We start from the raw sequence: 10,572 nt of genomic DNA on the forward strand, positions 1-10,572 counted from the left end.
CACCCCTGATCAGGGAGAGGTTAAGATACTGTATTGGTAGAGATAAAATGAAAATTTCAACAAAGTAGATCAACATCAAAAGGAATACTAAAGAGCTAGGGACAGATACATTACTCAAATGAAGAAACTAGCTGAAGCCAATACCTACCATAAGTATTAGCTTTGGTAAACAGTGTTGCCCAACAGCATACCATATCATTTACAAACGTTTTGGGCTGGAGACTGACTCTACAATGCGTGAACCAAGAAAGGGAGAATTCCTTTTCTTAGCATCTCCATGGATTTCATCAAGTTGAAACTTCCCTGAAGATCTGACTTTTCATCTTTTTCTCCTCTGTGAATGACAACTCTATTCTTCGAGCTTCGGAGAAAACAAAACAAAAATTTGTCAGGAAATTTTGGGCCCTGTTTGGCCTTGGTTTGGGCCTTGAGGTCAAACCCGAGCCTGGCTCGATTTTTGAGACCTGTCATTCGCTTCTGCTTGAGAATGGCTGACTCAGCACTACCAACCTGAATGAGACTGCCTCTGCCTAGCTACCGCTGATGTATACATTTCTTATAGGCTCCGTGAGATCACCCTCACGTCTCACACCACCCCATATGTCATCTCACTCCATACTTCTATCTATATCTCCTTGTCCTGTCTATAAAAGCAAATTGCTGTCACATTAAAGCGAGTTCCTGCTTCGACAAGACTCCCAGCCCAGTGTGACTCTTCTCAGGTCACTGACACACTCACCATCCCACTCAGCCCCAAAGAGACCCAGGCTTCTCTCCTCACAGCTACCGGCCAGCAAAGAACGGACAAGGAAATCCCGACTAGAATCCATACAACACTGAAGCCTTTAATTCTCTGGTGACTGCTTCGGAACCCCCATTCTGTTTATTTACTTGCAGGTTTTTGAGAGGACTCTAGCATCCCAGGCTGGCCTGGAACTGCGTGGCTGACGATGCCCTCCCTTTCTTGATTTTCTTGCCCCGTCTCCCAAGCGCCGGGAGTGCAGAAGTGTACTACGCTCCACTCACCTCAGCTCAGCTTCACGTTTAAGAAAGCAAACTAGATCCAAGGAGGGCAAGTGATTATTCAGTTGCAGAAGTTGTCTGAAAATCTGACTGTACAGTCTACACTTTAAATTTTTGGGAAACATTACTCCCCAGAAGAAATTAAAATGTCTAAAAACTGATTATAGGTAGGACCTAACTCAGAAATAGTATAGGTACATGCTGTTTGTTCTATAATTACTAATTTAGCACTGTATAACTAACTCTAAACACAGCCGGCAGAGCTATTATAAATTGTGTTATTTTTATAATTTTATTTTTGTGTTTATAATCTGGTAATATTTTTAAAAAATGTGTATGGGTGTTTTGGCTGCATGTCCATCTGTGCACCTGGTGCACACAGAGGCCAGAAGAGGGCATCAGATCCCTTGGGAGTGGGGTTATGGAATTGAACCTGAGTCACCTGGAAGAGCAGACAATTATCTTTAACTGAGCCATCTCTTCATTCATTTTTAAGAGTGAAATACTTTTTCTGACCACTAAGTTTTGAAAACAAATACTTATAAATCAAAAGATTTAGAATGTAAGCTGCTAAATAGCAGGAACCATATCTACTTTGTAAATTCTTTATGTACCATATCTAACATTATGGGTATTTACTTTTCTGTACACACACACACACACACATCCTCAAGTTACCCAGTTAATACCTGCAGTGCTACCATCATCCCTAGTATAATTACTAAAACACCAACTGGTTTCTGCTTCAATCTTTGCCTCAATAGTCTTTCCTAACATACAGCCAGAATAACTAATCCTTTCACAAAAGGCAGGCCATTCATCCTATTCCTCTATCTGGAAGGCCACAAAGGCTTTTCTTGTCACTAGAATAAGGTCCTTATTGCAATTAACTTTTTCTTGAATTTCTTGTCAAGTCTTGGAGGCCAAATAGTTTGTGAATGCTAACCAAGTATTCTGAGATAGTCCTGCCCTGAACCTCACCTTCATTTATTCTACTCATCTATTACTAAAATAAGCCAAGCAAAATCCCACATGAAGTCCTTTACAGTACACTTTGTAAAACTCTACTCCCACTTACCATGACTTTCACATACTTAAAATCTTAGCTCACATGCCGTTTTTTTCAGTGCCATTACTGCTAAGTTACAACCTACCCAGGTATGCTAACTGGATTTCCCACAGGATTCTGACACACATCTGATATGGTACATAATTTAATACTTATAATTGGAAGTCCCTGAAGACTGTGCATCCCATGAGCTTAATACTGTCTACTGAATAAATGCTTCAATAAATGAACCTTTAAGTGCCACAATAGCTCAGTGTAAAATCAATAAGCGTAGCTTATGAAATACATTTAGCAGGGATTAGGATGTTTTCTAGGTCATGGAGTGTTGTATGTAGTTTCTTCTACCCTGCTTTAAACTCTGGGAGGACCACACTACCAGCTGTAGCCCTGGTTTCTTGGATTCATAGATGAAAGACACACATACATTAGCTCATTTTTAACTAGCCTTTATGGCTCCATCGCTGTGCTCTTCCAAGCCTCCCACAGGCATCTGCCCTTCCCTTTACGCCTCGCTCAACACTAAATCTGCCTTCAACTCTAGTTGCCCGGTTACCTGTTACTGTCTGCTTGCTCAGTACTGGAAATCTGCCCTCAGCTTAGTTGTGTTTCTAATCTCCTGCCAGCTACTCAAGGCCCAATCAGGGAAGCAGCCAATGGCCCCAACACCCAAGATCTCACATGGCTGATAGTTCTCTCTACTTCTGAAGCATGGCAAATACCTTTTCCTTTTCCTGTGTCTCATAGCTTGCCTGCAGGAACCTGGAAGCCACCTCTTCTGCCCAGCCATTGGCCACTGGCATCTTTATTGATGGATCAAGAACCAATTGGGGAACAGGACCTTCAGTATCCACAGGCAGATTCTTGATCATAGCATCAGAATGACCCCCTACACCTCACCTTTTCTGCCCAATTAAAACTCTTCTCAGACATAAACTGAACAAACCCATAATAGTCATGTAAATTACAAAATATGATATACAATATCTAGTCCATCATATTTGTCAATTAGATAAAGTATTCTATCATTATTTCTAATATAAAGTTATAATTCTATCCCTGAATTATGTTTAGGGTTTTTTTTTTTTTTTTGCCTGTAACACCACCTGAAAAACATGTCTTCCATTCTATAACCTCTCTCTCAATGTTAAACAACTTGAGTTTGATTATGAGACTGTAACTAGTCTTTAACCCCATCAGAAATCTGAGAATTAAATATTGCCTGAGTATATAGGAAGCACCAAACATAGCTTCCAAAACTTAAACAACTATAGAGATAGCTGACTACCTGGATAGCTCCTAACTTCTTATGGAGCATCTGTCTTCAGTCTTCTGGCCCAGAACTATCTGGCAGACCTTTTGTGAAGCAGAAAATACAAAGGACTAGCTTACTCTGACAGAGCTTAGTAGTCAACTATCCCACCTGTTTGTCGTTTTTGGATAGTATATTGTCTGTAGATGATATGAGCAATAAGCAACCTTGCCTGGAGGTAAAGATGCTCGATTCTTCTTTGAAAGGAAATGGGGAAGCTGTCAGGAGCAAAGATGTCTCATAGTCAAAAGAAATAACATTAAGACAGGCAGTGTTAGCACACGTCTTTAATTCCAGCACTTGGGAGGCAGCAGAGGCAGGCGGATTTCTGAGTTCGAGGCCAGCCTGGTCTACAGAGTGAGTTCCAGGTCAGTCAGGGCTACACAGAGAAACCCTGTCTAGAAAAACTAAAATAATAAAAAAAATAATAGTAACAATAGTAATAATAATAATAATAATAATAATAAACATCACATTCTGCGGATTTCTGATGTTTTTGAAGACTAAGTAAAGTATCTCTGAACTGTTCAATCAAAACTACTCTTGGCCATTTCTATTTGAGTAAACTGAAAACACTATTCTAATTAAATCAGAATCTAACATAACCATGAGTTTGCTATCTCGCCCTTAACTTGTGTTACTTAATCATCTTAGTTTGTAAAGCAGCTATTAGGAGGATGGAGTAAAAGCCTTGTATTCTTAAATGAGTTGCATAGGCACAATGCCTATCTAAAAGTAACAATATTAATTTTAAATTGTGTATCAATACAGATTTATACCAATGAAAACCTTAATTCTATATCAATGTATAATTTCTACACCAATTTAAGAAATTATAACTTTAACTTTGTATCAACTACAAAGATTTTTATCAATGTAAGATTATGGCTACACAGCATTTTGTTCAAGAATAAAATTTAGTAATCTATCTCATCTATTTCTTCCCTGTTCAAGATTATTACCATTTCCAAATTATCCTTTAAAATAACAACATCTATAATTTGTAAAGTAATCATTACCAGACGCCCAAACCCAGGGAATTGGGCTGACAATTCTCCATAGCTTCTTGTTGAATAGGGGCGATGAGAAATTCTCTAAAGGTTAGGGAGGGGTAGGAAAATTAGAAATACTGGTTAGACTCTGAAGCATGACAAATACCCTTTCCTCCTCCTGTGTCTCCTAGCCTACCTGCAGGAACCTGGAAGTCCCACTTCTTCTGCTCAGCCATTGGCCATTGGCATCTTTATTGATTGATCAAGAACCAATTGGGGAGCAGGACTATCAGCGTTCACATGCAGATTCACACACAGATTCCTGATCAAAACATCAGAACCACCCCCCTACAATGGTGCCCATTTCGCTGTTAAGTCATAAGTAAAACTAGATGCTAACTACTCCTCAGGGGAAGCTGACCACCATGATAGCTGGGGGATGGGGGTGGGGGTGGTGCAGTGGTGACCTTAACTTTTTACCTATTATTTTTTTCTATGATTTAAAAAAAAAAAAAATTAAGGTTTTGGAAGTAAAAGGGGGCATGGCTTTTAAATATGAAGGCAAATTAAAGGCAGCATAAAAGAATATAACCTTAAATGCACAGGATGGACAGAGCCTACTACTTAGATATACTTAGAACACATTTTAGGAAGACTGCTTCTCCCATAGGAAGATCCTGTCCATGTGAGGCCTCAACTGTGCCAGGTGTGTTGCAATCCTGTCATTCTGATGTCAGAAAACTGAGACTGTGAGACTTGAGAACTAGAATGTCCTTTAGGCATAAGTGAGAAGAAACTGAGGTTTTTAAAACTAAGTCTGTTTTTATAGGGGTGCTTCAGAACAGTTACCTGGTTTATCCAGCACTCCTCTCTAATCTTGGTACATCCACTACTGCTTTACTAGATTGTACAACTAATATTATAAGTAAATTCTACTTGCTTCCCAGGTCAGATTTTAACAAATTATAAACCAGTGAATAAAAATAAATTTACTTCAACCATAATATTTTTGAGTATAAAAACTTCCTTTAATATCAATCTGATATATTTGACGGCTAATCTGAGAACCATTTTTGTTTTAGGTATTTGCAATTTTCATGTACTTTCTTTTTTTTTTAAGATTTATTTTATTTATTTAATGTGTATGAGTACACTGTAGCTGTACAGATGGCTGTGAGCTATCATGTGGCTGCTGGGAAGTGAACTCTGGCCCCGCTCGCTCGCTCGCTCACTCACTCCGGCATAATTCACTGTAGCTGTCTTCAGACGCACCAGATGAGGGTGTCAGATCTCATTATGGATGGTTGTGAGCCACCATGTGGTTGCTGGGATCCGAGCTCAGGACCTTTGGAAGAACAGTCAGTGCTCTTACCCACTGAGCCATCTCGCCAGCCCAATTTTCATGTACTTTGAATGTTAAATTATCTGAGACAGAGATGTAGGTCCTTTTCTAAAACCTGTGTGCCTTTAAGCAGTTCTGTGTGCTTCCCACAGTAAACAGACATTTAAGAACGGCAAAACCACTCTAATCTTTTCTATTTATATTTCCATTATATCTGACTAGTATTTACATTATTTTGAAAAAGTAGCTTTATCAGGGCAAAATGAGTATAGCTCTTTACTCTCTTAAAAATGGATCTTCCTCCAAATACTGATAAAGTATTCACAAACTCTGAACAAATATACCAAAGAAACACACAAGCCAACTTTTTGCTTAAAAGCATTTAAAAGGTGAATCTAATTTTACTGTAGAACCATGGAAAGTTCTGCAGTCTCCCACATCTGTCATCATAAGGTTTAAAAACTCATCTAGGCAAAATAGTATTTATGTTTCCATTTTATTGTTTTTAAGAGTTAAACTGCCACCTCAGTAGTCTTAAGAGCAATTAATGAAACATACATACATTTAGACTTATGTCCATCATAGACAGCTTCGAAGGCTTCCCTGAAATGTGCTGGGATTCACATCTTTTTCCTTAAGAACATAAACACTTAATAATAATCTTGTTATCTGTCTACCCACCCACCCTCACTCAAACAATTAACTGATGAATTCAAGTCTAACATTTAAAATTCTATTACAAAACATTCATCTCGCCTGCTTCCCAGCATAATGTTTTTTAAATTGTTTTTTAAAGCCTACAAGGATTCTCATAATGTGGGATTTTTTTTTCATGATACTGATTTTTTGGTCCAAAATACAGGCTAAGTGGTTTCTTACCACACCCAACCCCAGTAAATCTCAAGAAAAGAGCTTCTCATAAACAGGTAACGAGTTCTTACATGAACCTGGCTATTTTCTAATTACATGAAATAAAGGTTTATTTGGACTTTAACAGTAATGTTTTAATAGCTCCTAACCAGGGGGCATGAAAAAGAATCAAGTTTGCACCAGTCCAAGTACCTACAGTAAGGACAGAAGCACTCATCACGCCACACACTATTTCACTCCCATGCTTCTAATAACAAGAATTTCTCACTAGAAATAGTGCATGAGCAAACCAGATTCTCAAAACGCTACATGTGAAAAAAAAATATTTGCTCAAGAAAAAAACTGCATTAGTTATTTTTGGCCAGCCAAGGATGAATGGCCATTTATATTATTTCTTCTGAAAGTTCAGAAATGATTTTGCATCTGATCATCCAACATGAGAATGTTTTCCTGTACCTGACAGAATAAAATGGTGAATTAGTAATCAGTATACCCCTTGTCAAAACCAATGTTCTAAATTTATATACTACAAACTATCTAACAGATGCTATCTGCACACTACACACCATGTTTATATTATGCACCATTTTAAAGGGGAAGAAAAGAGTTCAGTCAATTCAAAGGATATATATAGTAACATCCTAAGAATGCTGACTTATACATAGGAGACACGTATAAACTGAGTGGTCATCTCCAATGGACTGTCACAAGCCCCTATAATGCAAACACTGACTCTAAAGGCACCTTACACGGCACTGAAATTCAATCTAATCATTACTTTTCTTCTGTCCAATTCAAAATTATCTGGTTGTCTTTACTATTGATTCCACAGTAAAATGTCCCAATTTTAGACTCTTTTACCAAGAAAAGAAAGAAGAAATGATAGTTTTAAAATTTCAACGTAGAGGAAAAACTCACCATGGCCACAAAACCTGAGTAAATGCTAGCTTGTGATTACAAGGAACACTGTTTGCTAAAACATTAGTCAGTTTCCTCCACAGCATTCAAACTGCAGTTTATAATCCCATAAATAAGAACACACTGTGCACTAAAATACAGAACCAAACTATGAGAAAATGCAGATTTAAATAAGCCTAGCCAGCTCCAAATATGTAGGTTAAGACAGTGAACAGAGAACACATTTCATCTGAATTAACGCCATTTACACAGTCCTATAAAATAATATAACTTAAGCTCTTGAAGTGTGACAGATGTGATCCTAACCACTCAGGAAAAGCATCAATGAAAACAGCACTCAGCAGCAGCTTAGAGCCTGCAGAGCAGGTCGTTTTCCAAATTAGAGAATACCCGGAGTCATGCCAGTCAACCAGTTAGAAACGCTGACAGAATTTGGAGCTTCTGAGGCTGTCCAAACATGAAAAGGCATCCAAGTGAGATGTATTATACAACTACACCTTGAAATTTCAGTGCCTGAAATGTGAAATAATCCCTACCATTTAACAGTCTGCCTGCTAACCATTTAGTAGATTTTTACTTTTAGGATTTTAACTTTGGAAAATTAGTGGTAAAATATGGGTTAAAAAAATGATATGGCTGCACTTAAATTCACATAAAAATAGCATTTTTACAACCATTTTGAAATTTAATTCTTTTCACAGGTTAACAAAATGCATCACAAGAAAAACTAAACATTGGGTTTAATAAAAGCAGTATTTCTCAAAGTGGAACAGTGAAATTTTTTCAATTTTTTACAAATGGTCGCTTTTGGGAAAATTTATCACACCAACGTAAGTTATAATTGTGCTCAACCAAGCCACTTATCTGCACTACAGAATAGTACTTGAAAGCAATCCTAAAGTCAGAGTAAAACCATTTTAAGAGACAAGACTTGTGTTTTATAGCTACCTCAAAAGAGGTAGTTTTCCTTCCACAGTCAAAGCTCAATTAAGATTGACTAATTTAATCTTTTCTTCCTTGTCATATCTTCAGTTCAGAACACTATGATCACTGGTAATACGGTCTGTATCTTGTTTGGTCTGGATGATGTGGTCCAGGTAGAGGGGTTTGAGAAGGCGGGCCCTGCATTCGTGGAGGTGGAGGTGGCCCTCTTGGTGCAGGCCATATACCAGGACTCATTCCTCCTGGTTGTGTAAATGGAGGGCTCAGAGTTCCTTGATCTTCAGTAAACTGGGGCAAAGAGTTAGGATTGTAATGGTGAGGAGGGGGTGCAGTTACAGGTGGACCACCATGCTGAGGTGGAGGGGGTCCTGGAGGAGGATGATTCATATAAGGTGGCATCTGGGCAATAATATGTCCAGGGGGAGGGGTTATTGGTGGTGGAGCAGAGGTCATTGGTGGAGGTGGAGCTTGGCTATATACCAAGTGAGGAGTACCTGCAGCCTGGGGAGGATGTGGCATTGGATGGCTTATTGGTGGTGGAGGAGGTGGGGGTGGTGCATAATGTTGCTGTGGAGGCATAATATGATGAGGGTGAGATACCACTGGTTGACCCTGATATTCAGGATGATGATGAGCAGGTGCTGGGGCAGGAGGTGGTGGTTCTCTAGCACCTGAACTTGAGTCATCCTGAATAGGGACAGTTATTAAATTGCTGTGTTTTCTTGTTGAAATACGAAAGGTTTCCTGACTGACTGAACGAGGTGGAGGTGGAGCCATGGACAATTCTGCTGGAGGAGCACGAATATCCTCATGTGGCTGATTATAGTGCTCATGTGGCACATGTTGCAAAGGAGGTGGTGGCATCATGATGTGCTGCTTTGGAGGAATATGGCTCATATGATGCTTGTCTGGTGGCATAATGAAACGATCGGGGATTTCAGTTGGTGGTGGGGCAATAGGAGGATGAACATTCTCAAGTGAAGCACGGGTAACAGGCTTTCCAGCTCTCATATGGCGATGGTTGATATGAGCTTGTAAGTCCCTCTGAGACAGATATGTTCTCTTGCAACCTTGAACAATGCTACACATGAAGAGAGAACCTCGTGTGCACTGCTCGATCCGCTGCACAGGATCACTACATCTAAACAGGAAGAAAAAATTGATTTACTAAAACCAAAATATAAAATAGCACATTTAAGCTTTACTTTAAAATATTATATAAGATACTTACAAAATTAACAGTGAGTACCGAATTACTGTTAGTGAACCTTTAATATTCTCTATTTGTATTAGACACTAATCATCAACAACTCTACCAACCTGAGAATATTTTTACCTCAGAACTCTAAACACCAAATAAAATGTCTTAAGAAACCTTCTATTTCCCAATACTTGCAGCTCATTAATTTTCTCTAACTATAGTATGACTTATATACAGGAATGACAAAGCAAAGAAAGGATCTATCATTTGCAACCATGGAATTCAAAATTCAGTTGCCTCTTTTCCTCACTGTAGGAGCTAGGGTGCTTCTAATCTGTGGTTATTTTGCAAATGTCTTGCTTTTCAGCCATCTAACTCACTACACACTCAGAAACATCTCCATGTTAAGTAGGCTAAGGTCTTTTCTTTTGGATGCCTAAAAGCAGTAGTATATACTATTTAAATTAATTCTGGTTGGTAACTTATTTCCTGCACTTGGTTTAACAATTAAGACAAGTTTCTTTCTTAGATAGCTAAAAGACTACTCTGATGAAGTACATAGAACACTTTTAGTTACCTGAAAACTAAATTGTACTTTTAAATAGTAATATTGGAACCTCTAGGGGCTGGAGATATGGCTCGGCAGTTAAGGGCACTGAATGCTTTTCCAGAGGACCTGGGTTCAAATCCCAGCACCCACATGGCAGCTTGTAATTATCTGTTAGCTCCAAGATCTGGCACTCTCACACAGACAGACAGGCATGCAGGCAAAACACCTATGCACATAAAATGAAGGTAAATATATTTTTAAAAATTCTATGTAAAAGAGAAAATCTTTTAATGTTCACTACATTTAATGTTGCATTACATTTTAATTCTTTTTTTTTTTTTTTTTTTTTTTTTTTT

General features: G+C 38.5%; 1 protein-coding gene across 10 annotated transcripts in view; it reads right to left on the reverse strand.

Moving 5' to 3' along the window:
- Nucleotides 1-6,212: 6,212 nt before the first annotated feature.
- Nucleotides 6,213-10,572, reverse strand: part of Cbll1 (Cbl proto-oncogene like 1) — a 32,663-nt gene continuing 28,303 nt past the window's right edge. For all 10 annotated transcript variants that reach the window (XM_031355782.1, XM_031355781.1, XM_031355780.1 and 7 more), the window contains exon 6: nucleotides 6,213-9,606. In XM_031355782.1, the coding sequence (XP_031211642.1) occupies nucleotides 8,571-9,606 (1,036 nt within the window). In that variant the 3' untranslated portion in view covers nucleotides 6,213-8,570. The remainder of the gene's footprint in view (nucleotides 9,607-10,572) is intronic.

Source organism: Mastomys coucha, unplaced genomic scaffold (assembly GCF_008632895.1).
Source record: "Mastomys coucha isolate ucsf_1 unplaced genomic scaffold, UCSF_Mcou_1 pScaffold6, whole genome shotgun sequence".
Classification (NCBI taxonomy): Eukaryota; Metazoa; Chordata; class Mammalia; order Rodentia; family Muridae; genus Mastomys; species Mastomys coucha.